At 44.8% G+C, this 20,431-nt stretch overlaps 1 protein-coding gene across 1 annotated transcript in view; it reads right to left on the bottom strand.

The window, feature by feature from the left end:
- grin2db (glutamate receptor, ionotropic, N-methyl D-aspartate 2D, b) overlaps positions 1–20,431 on the bottom strand; it is a 69,514-nt gene that overhangs the window by 8,984 nt on the left and 40,099 nt on the right. Inside the window, exons 9-14 of the mRNA XM_079561532.1 lie at positions 9,089–9,242; positions 8,614–8,739; positions 6,971–7,200; positions 6,335–6,495; positions 3,592–3,661; positions 2,835–2,952 (exon numbers count right to left, since the gene is read on the bottom strand). Coding sequence (XP_079417658.1) covers positions 2,835–2,952; positions 3,592–3,661; positions 6,335–6,495; positions 6,971–7,200; positions 8,614–8,739; positions 9,089–9,242 — 859 coding nt within the window. The remainder of the gene's footprint in view (positions 1–2,834; positions 2,953–3,591; positions 3,662–6,334; positions 6,496–6,970; positions 7,201–8,613; positions 8,740–9,088; positions 9,243–20,431) is intronic.

Consider the following 20,431-nt stretch of genomic DNA (forward strand, 5'->3'; position numbering starts at 1 on the left):
AAAGCTCGGCAAACACGTAGAACGCTGCGGAAATCTCTGTTTCGGCACTGCTTAGTGTATATTAGTACAAAACAGCACACTCCTGTTTTCTTATTGCCTTGCATGTGCCCATTTGACTGCGTTTATTGATCTGGTGACACGGTGACATTACATTTTGACTGCCTTTGTATTGTGGCTGCCTCTTTCTTCTCTTAGACCCTTGTGATGGCGGTTGTCTCCCGCTCTCACTCACAGCGAGCTCGGTCCTGCCAAATGTGACGGGTGTGTCAAATCCACACTCCACCTCTGTTTCTCCTGGCAGCTCAGGTCAGGCGGAGCTGGCAATACAAACCCAGCACTGGCATGTAGCACTCCGCTGTTATTTAGACACAAAAGTGTATTTGCGTTTCTTTGTGTGTGTGTATGCAAATGTGCAGGAGACTGTGGAATATTTAATTTGCCAAATGTGGCGCGGTGCCAAACATGTCCAGAGATGCTGAGCTCCAGTTGTTGAGCAATAATCCATGACCCACACAATCTATCTCAACAAGACAAAACTATCGGAATGCAGATTTCAGAACAACACACTGCCAGCCACGGATTACAAAATGAGCCCCTTGATATTGCAATTCTTCAATATTTCTCACTGACTAAAACATTCTTGGTATCTAAATCGTGATGTTAAAGAGGTGCTGCCTGGAAAGAGGCAATGAGACATTTTGCTTCTCTGCAAAAACTGCTTTTATCCGGGAAATAGAGACCAGTGCCGGAATAACGATGAAGAATGGCACAATCTCAGCCCTGGCGCAGTGAGGCTAGATATTCCTATTCCTATAGTGCCATCTCCACTCCCCTCCGCAGCGCTGACATGAGATGAGTCAACATGGCCTGGCGAACTGATCGCAGACAGTGTGAGGTGGTTTAGAGCGGAAGGTGTGAAGCTGAGCCTTTGAGCCACGGGACAATGTGGAGATGAAGTCTTCCAGGGCACTCTGATGTGAGCCCCTCCAAATAAACTAATCCGCTTCTTTAGTAATCCACTTCAATAATTCACTTCTTCTACAGCCCCCCGTAACCAGATCCAGCAGCATACAGCGCCGATTTCAAGCGTTTTTGCTCTATACAAAGAAAGCAACCAAGTAGTATTCATGAAGAAGTGCAATGCTTTGGGAAAAAAAAGGAAAAAAAAAACTAAATCAGCAAGTCATGGCTGTCTGGGCTGTACTAAGCGACACCGGTCCACACATTCAGTCGCAGCATTATCTAAACACTCCTGGCACCACATTGGCTTTATCAGAGAGTAAGCAGCTTCTGTGTTTGGTGCCAGAAACAGCTGAAGGCATTGTCTGCTACACCATAATCAAAGCTGATTGAATACATGGGGGGAAGCCAAACACGCAGTATCCAGTTGAGACAAAAACCGTGAGTGGTGAAGTGTGTTAAATGACATTCAAGCATTGGGTTAGTGTTTGCTCAAAACACGCACTTGATTACTCTCATATGAATCCTCCAGCTTTGTGCTCATGTCCACGAAACTAACGCACGTTTCGGAAAAGGGTCAACAGGGCATTATGTGTAAACAGCGCATGACAAATTTCATTACGAGGACATTAACATAAACTTTGAAAAAAATCCTGATCTGTATTTACTATGTGTAGTCATGGATACTAATGTCGCACCTCAGACACTTTTAATTTAGTAAATATATTCATTGTTTTTTGCTGATTTATTTTACAACATCACGCCTTTACCATATTTCCTGGTCTTCCTCTTGTGCTTTCTGTCACATCTGCGCTCTCTTTCTCAGTTAATTTGTAAGGAGTGTATTTCTGTCACTGTCTGCGAAAATGCAACACCACAGTGTCACAAGAGCAAAGCCCTTCTACTGTCACAAAGCACACAGCAGTCGCGCGAAAGCTGAGATACAATAAGGCTTCCACCGTCACCAGCTATCAGCCGGTCGATAGGAGAACTATAGACATCTTTTGCTTTTGCACCACCGTAGACTAAAGAGAATCAGAGAAGAAGCCAAGTACAGTGAGGCGCACAAACAGGAAGAGCTGTCCGTGGTGCTGATCTGAATTCATATGGACACACCCTTGTCAAAGAGGGAGTATTATGCTTTTTGCTGTTATTTGGTTTTAATGTCAACACATCAAGGGTGGTACACAAACATCTCCAAATGGTACTCAGACTCCAGCGGTTACACTTAGTTTTTAATTCACATTTTTGTCCTCTGGTGTGTCAGTTCCTGTTTATAATAAATTCAGTCAAGGTTTAGATGTACTTTAGACGTCACTTAGCCCCAGTTCAGACCTTGTTTAGTCTGTGGCACTCAGAAAGTCAAATTCTTTCTCATGTAATTGGTGTAGATAGTTTCAGATTATTCCATGAGTTGATCAATACAGTTGTACATACTGAAGTCCAAATATATATAGAAGAAAAAAGTCTGAAAAACAAAACTACATCTTAAAGTAAAGGAAATGCAGATGTTTCAATCTTCGACTTCTACTGTAGTGTAACTACAAACTGAAATTACTTAAGTGGGACTAAAGACATACTACGGCTACTCCAAAAACTACTAGTACAACGACAACTACTGCAAGTAGCAGCACCATCAGTTCTCCCCCGCAGTCACAATCATACGCCTTCACGTGTATTGACTTCTCCACACCTTCCAAACCTCTAAGCAGTTCCACTTCATTCATCTACCCCCCGCGTGGTCCATCCGCCCCCCACCCTACGCGCGCCTCTCTGGATCGTTCCTCAGCTGTGTCACTCCAACTGCGACCCGCTGCACCCGCCATTGTCCTAATTATTCATCTGTCTGTGTCCTCGCTGCACGCTGCACTTACCATCTCCCACCAGCTGCAGTAGAGCCAGGTCAAGAGGACGTTTCCAGCGCGAATTTTTGTGCAAGGCGATACCGTAGCCTGTGGTGGCAAATACCTTCCCCGAGCCTATGGTCATCACCTTGAAAGAGGCACACAATGATCAGTTCAGTGAGAAAATGATACAGGATGGTCGCTTTTCACCTTACACCACAGTAACAGCATGGTAATAGGATGGAAATAGCATAGCTATGGATAACAAGGGAATGTTTTACAGCCGTTTTCCTTTTTATTACCAAAAAAATGACTAAATACTGTATTTCCAAATAAATTACCATCTTAGGGTCCAAATTAATCATATTACCATGAAATGAAGGAGGTTTATGTCCTGTTTCCATGAGTAATTACAATGTGATTACCAAATTACTTTTTTACACTAAGGCACTGATTTACTAAGAGTTTACACACATAGAAAAAATACAAAGTGCGTGCTAAAGTGGTGTGAAAAGCAAGTGCAGCAGTTGAGATTGTTGTCTCTCATAAACACCACAGCGCAAACTCGCTTACACATCAGATTTACGCAATTAATAATATAAACAGTTTTTTATGTTTAATCAGGTGCTATGAAATAGTATATGCTAATTTTGAGTAGTATTTACAATTTATCCCCTGGCTAAATCAGGTCATAAGATTCCATACTGTTTCCATCCTTTTACCATGCTAAGTGTCACTAAGTTGTAAAGGAAAGTGCTAAATATGCACTTGAATTTTTTATACTAACCTTACAACCTTCGTCCTTTCGGGCCATATAGTTCAATACTGCAGCATCGTAAATAAAAGCATCTAGCTTCCTGTAACGTAATCAGAGGAGAGAGAGTTTGCCATTATTTCAGAAGAGAGCAAACATGCAGAGCATGAATAAACTCCAAAATATCAGAACTGTTTGTTTATATTAATGCTATTAAGTTTAATGAAGGGTTGGACCATGAAAAACATTTTTCCCTTTGTTTTAAATGTTAAATTAAATTATGGCTTTAACTAATAGTGGTGGTGAACACAGACAACAGATGCATGCTTTCCACTGCAGCAGCATTCAACACAGAATCGTTTCCATTTATCCTTCAAAGTCCAAACTCCAAACAATGAGCGGGTTCTGCCTCAGGACCGGCAGTGTAAACCTGTCGATTAAAAAGCACCTTGCTGATAATTGCGATTGGCCTTAGGATTCTAGCACAATTCACTACAAAATACGACCAATTGGTCAGCTCTGTTTTGTTCTTCTTTCGCCTATATTAAGATTTAAATAGGCTTTTGTAAGCTTTTGTAGAGTGACATTTACACTCGCCACTAGCCAAATGCAGGTATATTTTTCATTTCGGCTCGTAACTCCCACTAGACGAGCCAGCACAAGGCCAGCGGAATTCCATGTATGTATTAACCTTTTTATATACAAAATCATCATGAGAAAGATTAATTAGGGGTGGGAGCTTGTACTGAGTAATGTGTTATGCTTCATAGTGCACTAAATATCTTTGCTTTATCCAAAAGTCGTCTTCACTTATTCTGTGAGCATTAAAGTGAATATTTTGTGGCGCAATGTGTTATTTTGGAAATGAAATCATTCAATCAATAACTTGACACCACATGAAGTAACAGCCTTCTTTGTTTTGTCTACAAAGGCAACAGAGTCGCAATTGAAGTATATAATTATTTGAGAAAACAGATGCTGCATGAAAACTTCATAAATACTTCTAATTCAGCTGTGCTTTAAGAATAACTCTTGCAAAAGGCTCATTGCTGGAAAAACAAAACCACTATGACATGATGCACTGGTGACCTGTGGCATGATATTTACGACGCCAAATCAAAAGGTTAATAGTATAATCTATACTGTCTAATAAATTACCACATGGAGTCCTCCCTCTACAGTTACGTACAAACGTATGTGGGGAGCTCTGGGAGAATTCATTCATGATTTAATGCGAGTGACAGAGCAAAAGCCCAGAATGACGGAGGCTGGAGAGCATGCGGGAGCGTCTGTGTTCTTTGAAAGAGAGTTGCATATGCAGCAGACAGGTAGCTGCGGCTTCATACGGGGGAGCATGAAAAGCTAAATCATGACGGGGGGATGAAAGGGGAGAGGAATGGGAGTGAGTGAGAGAGAGAGAGGGAAGACAAGAGGAATGAAATAAGGTAGAGATCAGGAGGAGACGTGTGAGTAAGAGGAATAGAAGGTGGCGGATGAGGCGGCGGATTTATAAGGAGCGAAGAGTGTGGTGACGGGAAAAAAAAGATTTACACACTTCAGGGGAAAAGACATGGGATAGAAGCCCGCAGCTGATGAGGATTATGAAGTTTAAGTACACACACACCAAGAAGGCACTCGGGAAGTACCAAAAAGGAAAGATACAGTACGATAAGAGAATGCCGGGTGACAAAGAGTAAAAGAAACACCAACCAGGAAAAATGCTTGACATTTGTGCGCTGCCTAATGCTGAGCTACAATGGCGGTGTCGAGACTCAAGGGAGGCAGGAACGATGACAGAGGCTTAATGTAACCTGGGATTAGGCAGACGCATGACGAGTGATGTAGATGTGAGTGGAGAGCGGAGGAGAGTGGAGGAGGAGCGCCCGGAGAGGTGCAGGCGAGAGGGAAGGTGAGAGAACGAGTGTGAGGAGCAGGAAGTGCGGCAGGAAGTGCGGCAGAAGATGTGAAATGTTCATCTGAGGAGGAAAGATCAGAGCGAGCCAGGTCCTCCCTCAAAAGAACATTAGAGACCAAAGAGAAGTGGCTATGAGTATGGCGTAATAAAACACTTCAAAATGAAAGAGAAAAAGGTGGTGCTGCATGGTGGCCTAGGGGCGAGGTTGCAGATTTCAGGCCTGTCTCATGGTCATTGACCTCTTAACCTCCACCCGAGCACATTTTCTCCAGTGTGGCTTTACCCAAATCTAAAAGCTTCTTGAAAAAAGTGTCAAAATAGCCGAATTAGACGAAAGATCAATGAGAATACAACAAAAAAGAGCAACAGAAAAGTGACGAAAACAAGGACGAAAATGCAACAAAAGAGCGACAAAAACGTGACAAAAAAGCGAGGAAAGGGTGACAAAAATGAGATGGCAAATAAAAAAGCTATTCAGAAAGACGAGATCACAACAAAAACATGAGAAATTGTGACAAAAACCCGGCAAAAGAGAGATGTAAAGGCAACCAAAAAATCAACAAGAAAGCATCAGTTTTGTAGGTCTTAGCGTTCAAATGAGCCGTGACTCTGGCCAATAGGCTGTGAGCTCCAGTCAAGAAGCGTTTAGATTTGGGTAAAGCTGAACTGGAGAAATGTGCTTGGTTGAAGGAAGGTGGCAAATATTATGAAAACATTAGTTCCATACAGCTCTGACGCACTAGTGGCCCATATGTACAGTATGGCTGCAGGAAACAAGGGAATTCTACCTCTTCATATGCCACTTATAAACATTATGAGATCCTACAAATAAACAAATAAGAGATCCTTTTGCAGGCTTACCCTGTTTTGAGGTTGACAATGGCGTCCTCCACTCCTCTCTGGTTGTACTTGCCCATGTACTGGTGCATGTCTGGGTAGTTGGAGCGGATGTTCTTCTCGGTGCTTCCGTTGGGCACTGTTCCAAACTTCAGAGGCGGGTACTGCTCCTCTGGATGCTGAAACTGCGGAGCAAAGGGAGGCACGAGGCTCACCGGGCTGTGCACCAATCTGTCTGACCTACTTCTGTCCACTTCCAAGACAAACCTACAACAGTCTCCTCGAAAGTCTCTCAAAAGACCTAATATTCATTCTGTTTGTGGACTCCCGTGACACTGCGATATTCTACAGAGTCTGCCTTTAAACGGTTATATTGCAGGTGCCTTGACTTGATTTATAATTAATAACTCTATAATTACTGGGCTGATCTGCATGAAACAAAATTGGGCACAAAGTTTAAGGTCTTCTATGTCAGCACAAATGAACTAAGGTCTGTAATTTGAACATAATAAAATCCTACGAACTCGACCCAGCGCGGTAATAGCCTTTTGCAAATTGGACATTATTCGATATAAAAACCCAGCGCTTTTCCCCTATTAATATTCAATCACATCGGATTAAGCTAAGACTTCCCCTTCAAAATCAGTATTCCTGCAGTACCTTCTTGTCCGAGAGGCCTGACACTGTGTCGATGTACTCCTCTTGGATCATAAAGGCGGCCAGGTTGGCAGTGTACGAGGCCAGGAATATGACAGCGAAGAAGGCCCAGATCAGCACCATGATCTTACTGGTGGTTCCTCTGGGGTTCTCCACTGGCACCGAGTTGTTGAAGACAATAGCCCACAGAAGCCAAACAGACTTTCCGATGGTAAACGTCGACCCGCCAGCTTCTGCAGAAGGTAAGGAAAAAGGAATAAGCTTTTAATATGTTATTTTAGAAGGGACTTACAACTAGGGATGCCCCGATCCAATACTGGTGCTGGAAAAATACAATATCAGGTATCGGCTACAAATATCCGGTACTGAACCGATACCATGCTTTGGCTCACACCGCTTTTAAAAACTTTCATCAACTAAATCTAAGTGAATATGCACCTCATTTTGAAGGGCAAAACCTGGAGAATTAGTTTTAACCTCCGCAAATGTATTTTTGATCGCCGCGCAAAATGCTGCAGCTAGCAACAGTATGCTAAAGCCACCGGCAGCATGCTAACGCTAATGCCAACTAATCAAGGCAGGGACAGAAACTATGATACAATACCTAAAGAGGCCAAATAAAGTAAAATCGGCCACTGCTGTAGTGGCCAAGTGTTTGAATTTTAATTTAAGACGTAACTAATCTGACATATTTGTAATGATCAGCTCAGTTCATGTGAATTGTTTTGTAACCTATAGCCTGTCATATACTCAAGGATATTTAGTGTAGAAACGTCCATTGATCCTTGCTAAATGTTAATCCATTACTTCATAAATAGATTACAATTGATGATTGGTCTGTAACATCGTGACAATAATATATGATTTTATTGATCTTAATATGGAGAAAAGAGTCAATTACATTTTTAATTCAGAGAAAGAGACTTTTAAAAGGGTCTTTTGGTGTCTGTAAATATCAGATATCGGCAGATACTCAAACCCCAGTATCGGTATCGGTAGCAAAGAGGCTGGATCCATACATCTCTACTGACAACAAACTAAATTAAGTGTATAAGTACAATACAATCACTATCCACATCGCTAAACATACCGATAATTCTACTTAAGGGATTCTAACATAACCCTGCAAAATGTTAAGTACCCAGAGCGGCAGAAGTCTGCCACTGTCACGCTCCACTTTTCTGCTAAATTGTAACACCGGACCTTCTTTTTTGAGTTCGGTGAGTTACAAATCAAGAAGAAGTATGATACAATTTAACGCCGGTGCACACAAGTGATAAAATACAAGGCTACAGAAGCCGATCCAAGAAACAGACCCAAAAAAAGTGAAATATCAAATGCCTACTACCGTACATCTATTCTATCTGGCAAGCAATACAAAAGGAAGGTGTGTGGACAAAGACTATATCAAAGAAATGATTCATATTGCAAGATTCATTTGCATTTACATCTTTCGCTAAATTATACAGTCAAAGCATCACTTTGATTAACGTGTCTCGGCAAAGGCAAAAGATTTATGGGGGGGGGGGAAACGTATTCAAAAATAAGCCGATGGAAATTATTTTTAAACATCACAATACCGTAAAATGTTTATGCAGCGCCATTAAATAAACATGTGTCACTAAAAGCAAAGGCCGCAGACTCACTTTTGCTGGTCTGCAGGGTGCGGTTGTAGCCCACAGGACTGAAGAACTCAAAGATGAAGACGGTCACAGCCACAACGGTCAGACACATGACGAACATCATCACCCACACAGCCGGACTGTAGGGCTCTGTGGGGGAAAAACAGAAATAAAGTCATATATATATATCTGGGATGCTGCGGTCTTAACTTTATAGAAAATGGTGCATAGTGGTGCAAAAAAGAATGACAACTCTCCAAAAGTGTTATCTTTTTCTGTAATAATTTCAGTGTAGTCTATCTGCCAATATCCCACTGGAGCTTTCTGTTTGCTGACTGTGTAAAACTATAAGTTGGGAAGACAAGAACAACTAGAAAAAGTAATGGCTAATCTAGATGTAGGACAAGCAGCCATTTATGCAAACTCGACATTTTGCTACTGCATATTGGATTGGATTTTGTACATCGCTCAGGCGCCTCACACAAATAGGGTCTCTTACCTAAGAAGGCGGATGGTGAAACAGTGCCGTTGCTACGGGAGACCATAACGCTGATTCCCGTCTCCACGAAAGGAACAGAGAAATCAACCACCTCTGACCTTTCCTCATTGATAGTCAGGGAGCCGATGGCCATATCGGCTCTCTTGTACACCACCTAAAGGGTAGACGGACCGAGGGTGAATGAGCAGGCACGAAAGAAGACAAAGACTCCAGTCCCAAAATATCAGATTATGAATGAGGGCAGAAAGGATCGTTACAATCATATTGAATTATGGGTAACAATATGCACATCTTAAAGTCTAGATAGATAAATGCTTTACAAACAAATATTCTGTCACCACCTAATGTAATAGTGCCCAACCCTGTAGTTTAGGCCAGTGGTTCTCAACTGGTGGGTCAGGCCCCAAAAGGGTTGCAGGAGCTTTTTAAATGGATCATGGGCCTTTGTCAAAATTGACTCAAAACAATTTTGTCAGCCTTGGGATGAATCACAAGGACAGCACAGAGTGAAGAGCGGAGATAGGCAATCAGAAAATTGTCGCAATCGGGACTCAAACACACAACACTGAGGCCAGAGCAGTTTTCCACCTTTCATGCAGCACTAAACTATCAGCTGGACATGTTGAAAGTTATATCTTATTTTATCTTGGATTGTCATGATAGCAAGACGGTCCCAGGTTCGATTCCCTGGACAGGGCCTTTCTGTGAGGAGTTTGCATGTTCCCCCCATGTCTGCGCAGGTTTCCTACGGGGACTCTGGTTTCCCCTACCACAAAAAACATGTACAATGGACCAATATTAATAATGTGTGTGCGTGGAACTGGAGCTACACCTTACCTCCACCGTGTGTGGAGTGAATGAAGTACAAATCCCGGTAACGCTTTATATTAAGGTGTGCTTGTTAAGTATTAATAAGGTCTTAATAAGCATTAATAACATGCTTGTTAAGTATTAACACACTGCTTATCATACTTGTATCTGTTAACATATTAATAACACGCTTATTCATAGCCAACCCTTAACCTAACCCTAAACCTACTGAGCACCTTAATCTAAAGCGATACCCATATCCCCCTCCACAGTGTGAAGCGCTTTGGTGACTTGTTTCATGTAGAAAAAACACTATACAATAAGCTGCCGCTCCATGTCTTGATTTGAAAAAAATAAATTGCAAACCTAATCACAAAATTTTTCAACTCTGCTTTGCACAACTCTCCCCATTAAAAAAAAATACCATCACAAATCAAGATTTGTAAAGAAAAAAATTAATAAGGAGCCCCTCCCAAAATACAGCAATATCTAGGAAACACTATCAACTGTATCTCGGAAAAGCTATGCAGAAAACTATCTATAAAAAACTGCTGCATCTGCTGATTGTACGAGAGAAACGTTAATCTGCATTAGACTTGACACGTTTGCTCTTCTGAGGAAATCAGGAAAATAAAGTGAGACAGAGAGCAAAGCAGCCGCCCCTCAACTTTGCCGACTCTTTGGATTACCTGATCAAAGAACAGCAGATCAAAAGCTTGACATTAGTTTTTGAAAACAACTTCTTCCTTAACCTTTTGCATGCGAAAATAGACTCAGTGGACAGCAGTGGCCCGGGCCCAAGATATAAATAATAATGTCGTGGATGTTACAAAACCGCATTTGACAACTGGATGTCGGCACAAAGGCCTAACAGGACGGTCCTGTTGGGCTTTTGCACCAAATTTCTAGACATCCAGCATCTATGACATTGCATATATCAAAAAGATTTTAACCACATTGAAATATTGATGTACTGTACTGATACTCAAAATAATTGCAATATGCAGTGACTAGAGGCCTTATGGAGCTGGTACTTAATGGCAGAGACGCCACATGAGATCTATTAATTGCAGCTTTAAAGCAACCAAATCTAATACAGTAGCTCTAACGCAAAGTAGTATCTCATTAAATATTTAGCTTTACAGGTACCACCAGGACTAGACAAAGTATAAGCACGAATCTTAGGTGGTTGGAGCTCGTGCCTCACAGCTAAAAGGTCCCGGGTTCGATTCCTACATGAACCGGACCTTTCTGTGCGAAGTTTGCATGTTCACCCCGTGTCTGCGTAGGCTACAATCCGGCATGGTGTGTTCATTAACATGCACTGTCCCTACCAAATAAACCAATAAATGAAAAAATAAAAAGAACACAGACTCCATTATGAGAAGAATGGAAAACGCGATTATTGCTTTTGCTACTAGATTTGCGCATTATTTTAGGATTTAAGATTCAGTTCAGAGCGTACATTTTAAACACATCTATGAGCATAAGCTAAACTACTGTTTTCCTTACAATAAGTCACCCCGGAGTATAAGTCGCACCAGCCACCCTGGTGCACCGTTGACATTTGTGAACCAGAGGTTCCGCTAGACTTTTTTTTTGTCGGCCACTTTGGCCGGCTGGGTCGTAAAATGTCGGCCATTCGCAAGAATTACCGGCCATTAAAAATATATATACATAATGAACGTGGCTTATTATCATCAACAATCTACATTTAGACAGAGCGCTACACGAGTGCTTTAGTGGGTCCCAAAACACGGCTATTTCTAATAAAAGACTGACGTGAGAAAAATGTAGCAACAGCGAAAATCCAAACATGAAGTTGTGCGCGTGGAGACGGTGGAGCAGCAGGTGTTGCGCTGATATACACCGCTCATATGCACTTCAACTCAGACAGAAAGTAGCCGATATCTACGACCCTCACGCTGTCCTTATCCAGGTCTGACCAGCTGCACAGCGAGGGCTGGGCTGTAGATGCCCTTCCGCGCTTTTACGTGGCTTCAGGTGTAAAATAGTGATTAAGTCCCTCACCACTGAAATATTGTGGAGAGACAAATCAACAGCACTAAAGTCACAACAGTCAGTCTCGAGTGATTCAAAACGGACCCAGCTCTGCCGCGCTGTAGAGCGGCTCCAACACCGGTAACTGAGCCGAGGCGTCAGCGCAGACTGACCGGGGGAAGCGCCTCTAAACGCGGCCACTCTCCCAGGAAGAGCCGCTGCGGGACAGCGCGTCAGTCTGACTGAACACACGCGCGTTTCAACAATATCCTAATCAAACGTATTAGCTGCTGAGTTCTTAACACACTTATATAAAAGTAAATGTACCTGTAGTTTGCAGTTTTCTTGGAAAATGTGACGAAGCACGAAGAAAGAGCGTTAAATATCCAGACAGCGATGATGGCGCTTCAACTGCGCTTTGTAAAACGGGCTAAAGACGTAAATCAAAACTTTTTTGATAGAAATATTGAACCTTTTTTAATATTTAGGCCTGTCTCGAAAACACTTTGTTATGTTAGTCACTGACTTAGGTGACATGTTCAATATATTTTTCTATTTTTTATATTTTTTCTCACTTTTTTACTGTCGGCCAATTTGGCCGATGGAAATTATTTTTACCGGCCATTTGCTTTTCAAACCGGCCAAAAGCCGGCTACAGCCGGCTAACGGAAACCCTGTTGTGAACTCTTTCCTCTGGCTGTGGCCATCAAGCTTTTAGCTCGCGATTAGCTTTTATTTTTTCTTCATTGCAGTAAGAGAAACCTCCGCTTCCCGCCAGTCCCTCACAAGATTCTTGCTCACTTCGAACTTTCTTCCTGCTGCTCTTTTACCATTTGCGGCTGCATATTTCACTACTTGCAGCTTGTAATCTGCAGAATCTGATTTTCTTTTGCAGGGCATTTGTATTCAGTTAGATACTGGTACACAAGCCTAGAGCGCCCTCTTGCGGCAGTCAGTGTGAAAATAACGCCACATAATATATTTTGATGTATAAGTCACACCTGAGTATAAGTCGCAGCCAAACTATGAAAAAAAGTGTGACTTATAGTAATACGGTAATATAAATATAGTTTGTAGAGGTCTAAACCAGTTGTTCTCATGATTGAAGCTAAAAAGATATCAACCAGGACATGCTATAATGTTAAAGCAGAGTCGACACATAAATAAAATTATATCTCATAAAAAAAATATAGTCAGGAAATGGGAGAATGCTGGAGTAACACGGGGATGCACTCTCTGCCACTCTGCGCTCCACATGTAAATATGACTGACTAATGAAGTACATATAGCCACACCTAATCACCGCCTCTCGTCTTCATAAAGCGTTACATGGAGCACAGCCAATGTTCAAGACGTATATCGTAAATTGATATTTGCGTTTACTCAACTCATCCCCCCCTTACTTGTTTTTCCCCCCGTGCGCTTTGCATAAAGTTTTCATCGCATTAGTGAGTCCACGTGACCGCGGGTAATAAATGACAGCTGTCTGATTGCCGCAGCTTAAGTGGGCATAGCTGTCATTGCAAATGAAATGACTCTTAGTTTTTAACTGGTCACCCATGGTACCCGCTAAGATCTCGAGCTGAGCATAAAAGTGCGGTGCCAAAAATAACACAACAGCTTTGGAAACAATGCTGTTGCTCAAATTCCAGACTAGTGTTTGGATACACAGCATATGACTTTAATGGCGAATCGTTAGTTTTTTTGGTCTGTTTTTAATTTTCAAAGAGCTGCTCCAAAGACAAGCTGACAAATCATCTGATTGCAAACCGTACTCAATGACGATCAATTAAACATGCATTCACTGGGTCTTTATCATTTTTGCCCTTTGAAATATCTGTATATAACTTTGAGCCACAAGAACTGAAAACAGGTGACTTCCACCATCCATCATTTTAGTGCTTTAGTGTTACCTACTCGGCTAGGTACCTTTATTTCTCCAAGAGCAGTGGTTCCGTCAGGACCAAATAAATTGAAATTATGACCAAAACAACTGCCTTTCTTTTGTTTTCAAAAAAACATATGGTTCTATACTTTTATTGAAGAGAAGTATTGAAAGGAATACAGTATACAGTGGAAAAGGCTCGTGACCCACTGAAAATGTTTCCACGACCCACCAGTTGAGAACCATTGCCCTAAAGTTGTGGTTCACATACTTGTCACACCAAGAACCATGGCATACAATATTTGATCTTCCAAGTATCAGGCTTCTTCTTCTTTTTTTTTTTTTTACACACATGTCAGTCTAGTCTATTTCTGGGTAGTCACTGCGCTTTTTATCGAGTTGTTTGCACATTTTTATTTGCCGTGTGTATGTTGAAGTTGTAGTGTTTTCCTGTGCAATGGACGGACAGCAAAGGTGCACTGACCTGGGGAGGGACAATTGACCGCACCCCTGATAGAGTACTATTGGCTGGACCCAAGGGACGGGGCGGGACTTGAAGGGTAACTGGTGGGCGGCAAGAGAGGAAGGGAGGCCGCGCAGGGAAGCAGAGAGTTGGGGGAAGCAGGTGCGAGAGTGGACGCGTGAGAGGCCGAGAAGCAGCCCTGAGAGAGGGATCGGCGTGGATACGTGGTTGAATGCACCGCTCGCCATAAGCTAACGACGTCGTACTCTAGCTCCAGGTGGGACTCCGGAGGGGACGTGGCCTATCTGCACCGCGCTCCGCAGCCCTGAGAGAGGGATCGACTGGGAGGCGAGATTGAATACAACGCTCACCACAAGCTAAGTAGAGGAAAGTGACATACCTAGCCTTTTGTGACCGTAAGATTGGCTGTGTGCCCAATCAGTTGTGCCGTGCGTAAAAGCCCCCTTTCGCCTACAGCGGCATCGCACTCCATCCCCAGGGGGGACTCCGGGGAGACGTGGCCTAGCTTCACTGCCCTCCACCTGGGTAACGACTGCGAGCGCACCACGGCGCGGGCGTGAGAGGACGTGGGTCGAGGGACGAAGGGACGAGGAGCCATTTAATAATACAACGCTCTCCACAAGCTAAGTAAAGGGAAGTTCCCGTTTATTCCCGGAGCAACGTGTGGTTTTCTGTGCTCGACCTGTTGCCCCGTGTAAGAGACGCTCTTGTCCACAGTAAGGACGCGCACATCAGCGGAGAGGTGACGGCCAGGACGGGGAGCCAAGCTGTGACCTGCTCGGAGACGACGTGCAGCCCAAGGTGGCGGAGTAGCTTGGACTCAACGGAAGACTTAAACCCCTTCGCTATCCCAGAGATTGGATATCGACCAGAGAATCTTTGTGGAGGAGGCTGGGGGTAGTTTTAGTCTAGCCAGTTCCTTTGATTACATATTGGGACCCTTTTAAACTTCGTTTTAACACTATCCTTCCTAGGCTGTGCCTATTTAGTTTTAATAAATTTTGCAATCCTTTTTTTAAATCGTCGTTGTCCTTGTTTAACAGTGGTTATCATTTAAGCTGGTATCAAGGGACTCTGCCCTTTGTGACATTATTTTGGCGTTGTTTGGCAGGATACCAGCACCACTGTTAGACAATGCCTACACTGCCAGATACAAGTGCGGCCATTACTGCCCAGTTCACCATGCCTTGGTTCATGGGTGCCGCTTTCATTCCAAAATTTGGTGGTGAACAAACAAAATATTTGGAATGGAGAGCTCAGGTGGACGCAATGTTAAGGGCACAGGGCCTAAGTGAGCTACAACAGGCTGATTTTGTGCTAACTGCATTGGAAGGACAGGCTAAACAAGAAGTACAACTGTTAAGCGCTGGGGAAAGGGACACAGGAAAGAAAATTTTGGACTTTCTGCAAGGACTCTATTCAAAACCAGTTACGAAAGCACAATTGAGATCTAATTTTTATAATTGCAGGCAACGGACAGATGAAAATGTCAGTTCTTTTAGCCTACGATTAAGGGAAATGTGTTCCAGCTGGAGTGCACTGGATGAGGGGGTAGCTGATGACAGAGACAATTTGCTGTTAGATCAATTCATGATTGGTTTAAGGAAGGGACCTGTAAAACAAGAGCTGGGTCGGTTTATGCGACGGAACAACAATGTTACTTTTGCCACAGCATGTAAAGAAGCCCGGGCCATAGAACAAGACCTCGAAGAAGAAGGGGACGATATTTTGTCTCAAAGAGTCAGAACATATGCCCCACCTACCCCAACTGTGGCCGACCAAGACCAATTAAAGGGACAGCTCCGTACTGAGCTCAAAGAAGAACTCATGGGGGAGATAAAGAAGGAAATTATTGAACAACTAAGGACTCTTTCAACTGGCCTAGTGGAGGAAGTAAGGGCCCAGCTTTCCAGTCCAAATCTGGCACAAACCAGAACGCCCACCCCGCCAGCCAGACCGCATCGGCCAGCCCAGACACCCTCTTACCAGTGGGACGCACAAGGACAGCCAATCTGTCGACATTGTGGGATAGCGGGGCATATTCAGCGCCGATGCCCACGCAAATTCCCCCAGCCCCAGGGTTTTTAATACCCCCTGCGGCTGTGGGCGAAGCAGTGGGGGCAGTTGCACTGGACCAAGAGCCCATTCCCCAGACTACGACTACAGGAACATCCGAACCGCCTCCCGAGTCCAAGGCTGCGTTGGTTGGTGAGTGTTTGGATGTTATTGTAAAACTCAATTCCTTTCCTATTCCTTTTGTACTGGATACTGGGTCCCAAGTGACCCTAATAAGCCGCAGCTTGTTCGAGAGACATTTGAATGAGACCAGGGTGAAGAGTGCCGATACAGTGCCATGGCTGACTCTGCGGGCTGCTAATGGACTAAAAATACCTTATATAGGCTATGCCATGGTGAATTGTACGGTAGGCAATGTCCATGTTCCAGAAAAGGGTGTTATAGTTGTCGATGATGATTGTCTGGGGCCGGATAAGGGGATTCTTGGGATGAATGTTATTAAACCTGTTTGGTCTGCTCTCACCCAGGGGAACCATCCAGGTCTGTCGGCCTTCCGGACCCTGCTACCATCTGTGGAAGGCAAGGTCTGGGCAACGGCCTTTGCTGAGTGTCATCGTGCCTCCATGAAAGGTCCCCCTGCCCCCTACGAAGGTATTGCTAAGTTAAGCCGGCAACAACCAGTGATTATCCCGCCTCACTCGGAAATGGTCTTGTGGATGCAAGTGAATGGGAGCCCCACCGGCCAGCCTAGTGTGTTTGTGGAACCGCTCCCTGAGGCTAACTCGGAGTGGTACGTCGGACGGACATTGGCTACAGTGTCAGGGGGACGGGTGCCCTGCAGAGTATGTAACCCGAACCCCTATCCCGTAGAGGTCCCACAGCGCCAACCCCTAGCGCAGGTGACAGAGTTAACCGCCTCTGATATACAAGGCGAACAGGAGCTGGTCCTAGACAGTGTGGCCCCAGACGTTGTCGAAGTGGCGGTCAGGCGTGTGGGGGAGGGACCAGTTATAGAGCGGGAAGCTCAGTCTATGCTATCTTTACAGGGCGATGGCCTTACCCCGGAGGAGGAAGGGAAGATGATGGACCTTTTGCATAGGTGGAGAAACGTGTTCTCACATCATGAGGAAGATTTTGGGCGTACGAGTGTAGTCAAACACCAGATTCCAACCGGCTCTGCTCCACCAAGCCGAGAGAGGTATAGGCCTGTTCCACCCAGCCTATACTCTGAATTGCAAACGCTGCTTAAAAGTATGCTAGACAACGGGGTGGTGCGGGAAAGCTCAAGTCCTTGGGCAGCTCCCATCGTTTTAGTAAGAAAAAAGGATGGGAGCTGGAGGTTTTGTGTGGACTATCGGAAATTGAATGCCCTCACGCACAAAGATGCGTACCCCCTCCCCCGCATCGAAGAATCGTTGACCGGGTTGAAGGCAGCTAAGTGGTACTCGACGCTGGACCTGGCCAGTGGTTACTGGCAGGTCGAGATGGACCCTGCTGACCGGGAGAAAACGGCCTTCACAACACCATTTGGCCTCTACGAATTCGAGCGTATGCCGTTTGGGTTATGTAATGCCCCTGCAACCTTTCAAAGGCTAATGCAACGTTGCCTCGGGAATATGGTAAACGAATCCCTACTCATTTATTTAGATGACGTTGTTGTGTTTTCTCCTACTTTCGACAGCCATCTACACCACCTGGAGGAGGTCTTCCAGCGTTTGGACCGACATGGCCTTAAGTTACAACCCCGGAAGTGCCGATTGTTCCAACGAGAAGTAATCTACCTTGGGCATGTCATTAGTGAAAAAGGAGTGGCTACGGACCCGGCCAAAACGGCGGCTGTGGAGGACTGGCCTGTGCCCCTGACAGTCAAACAGGTAAAATCCTTTCTAGGATTTGCGGGATATTATAGACGTTTTATCCCAGGATTCTCTAAGATTGCAACGCCGTTAAATGCACTGACCCGAAACTCGGCCAATGAAAAACGAACAGCCCCGGTGAACTGGACACTTGAGTGTCAAAGGGCTTTCGACCAGCTAAAGACTGCCTTGCTAAATGCCCCTATACTAGCCTATGCTGACTTCTCCCAGCCATTCAGATTGTACACGGATGCTAGCTTGGAGGGTTTGGGTGCAGTTTTGGCTCAGGTACAGGATGGGAAGGAGCGTGTGATAGCTTATGCTAGTCGTAGCTTACAACAAGCAGAACGCAATGACCAAAACTATAGCTCCTTTAAACTTGAGTTCTTGGCCTTGAAATGGGCTGTTACGGAAAAATTCAAGGACTATCTCTATGGAGCAGAGTTTACTGTTTTTACAGATAACAACCCTCTGGTACACCTGGAGACTGCAAGACTGGGAGCCGTGGAGCAGCGATGGGCGGCCCAGCTGGCTAATTTCCAGTATACCATCAAATACCGCCCAGGTACACAGAATCGGAATGCCGATGCACTATCCAGGTTACCGGAGCAGGCCCCAGTACGCACGGATCACATTACAATGGTCGAGGCTCCATGGGAAGAGCGTCAGGCCAAGGACGCTGATTTGGTGATGTTGCGTCAGTGGAAAGAACAACAAAGTCCCTGCCCAAAGGTACATGATGCAACCCCGTACTTACAACAGTTACTCAGAAAATGGGACGATATAGAACTAAGAAATGGGGTACTCGGGAAGTTGCGGGAGGAGGCGGGGTCTGAGCTAATGATTTTCCAGCATATCGTACCGAGGCAGGAGACGAAGGAGCTATGGAGGACCTATCATGAGCAGCTGGGGCATCCTAACAGCGACAGAGTCCTGTCCGTCCTCAGGCAGCGCTGTTATTGGCCAAGGATGACAGAGGATATAAAAGAATGGACGCAGTCTTGCCCTCAGTGTATCTACAGCAAGTCTGGCCCAGATGGGAGGGCCGCCCTTGTGCCCATTGTCACTTCCTATCCGTTTGAGGTTGTAGGGGTTGATTACCTCTCGCTTGGACGCCCAGAAGACAGGTACACATACATTTTGGTTATGACAGACCTTTTCTCTAAGTTTGCTATTGCAGTACCTACCAGAGACCAGTCTGCCGAAACGACCGCCCGGGGCCTCTATAGCAACCTGATACAGACTTTTGGATGTCCTGAGCGCATTCTGACAGACCGGGGAGCCGCTTTTGAATCAACTCTGATCAGCCAGCTCTGCCAATTGTATGGATGTCATAAGAGCCGCACAACCGCGTACCATCCTCAGGGAAACGGGGCATGCGAGAGGTTTAACCAGACCTTATTGGGGCTTCTTGGCTCCCTCGAGGAAACACAACAGGCCCAGTGGCATAGTAAGCTGCCGGCCCTCCTCCAAGCCTACAACAACACTGTCCATAGCTCAACAGGATATACACCACATTATTTAGTTTTTGGACGGCATGCCAGGTTGCCAGTGGATTGGGCAACTGGGTTGCAGCCACCCCTGGGGAGCCACACATTGGAGGGGTGGGTGGAGACCCACCATGGGGCACTGAGTCATGCTTATCAACTGGCAAAGAAAAAAATCAATCACCGACAAGAGCAAGATCAAACCCGCTACAATCGGAAAGCCAGGCTGGCGTCCTTGTTGCCTGGAGAGAGGGTGTTGATTCGTAACTTTCGCCGTCGGGCTAGAGGGAAGTTGGCACCCAAGTGGGACCCTAGGCCATTTGTTATAGTGGGTCCACTCCGAGAAAATCACCCGGTGTACATCTTGCGCCCTGAAGGTAGAGAAATGCCCACACGTACAATGCATCGCAATAACCTTCGGCCATGTCCTTTGAATATGTTCCAACAGAGTCCAGGTCTTGAGTCCCAGGAACCAGAACGGCCAGGTGCTGAGCCAGTATTGCCCCCTCCAACCTGGTGGCTTCCTGAACTTGTAAGTCAAGAACCTGGCCCCCCAGTGATGCTTGCAGTAGGTCCTGTGCCGGCTGAGCCACCTGAGCCTCCAGAGCCCCCTCTACCTTGTGTACGCCGCTCACAACGTGCCAACATGGGTATACCACCAGCCAGGTATTCTAAATAAGTATTGGCCGGGACGACCAATATAAAACAAGGGGGAAATGTCAGTCTAGTCTATTTCTGGGTAGTCACTGCGCTTTTTATCGAGTTGTTTGCACATTTTTATTTGCCGTGTGTATGTTGAAGTTG

The sequence above is a fragment of the Gobius niger genome (genome assembly GCF_951799975.1).
Source record: "Gobius niger genome assembly, chromosome: 8".
Taxonomy (NCBI): Eukaryota; Metazoa; Chordata; class Actinopteri; order Gobiiformes; family Gobiidae; genus Gobius; species Gobius niger.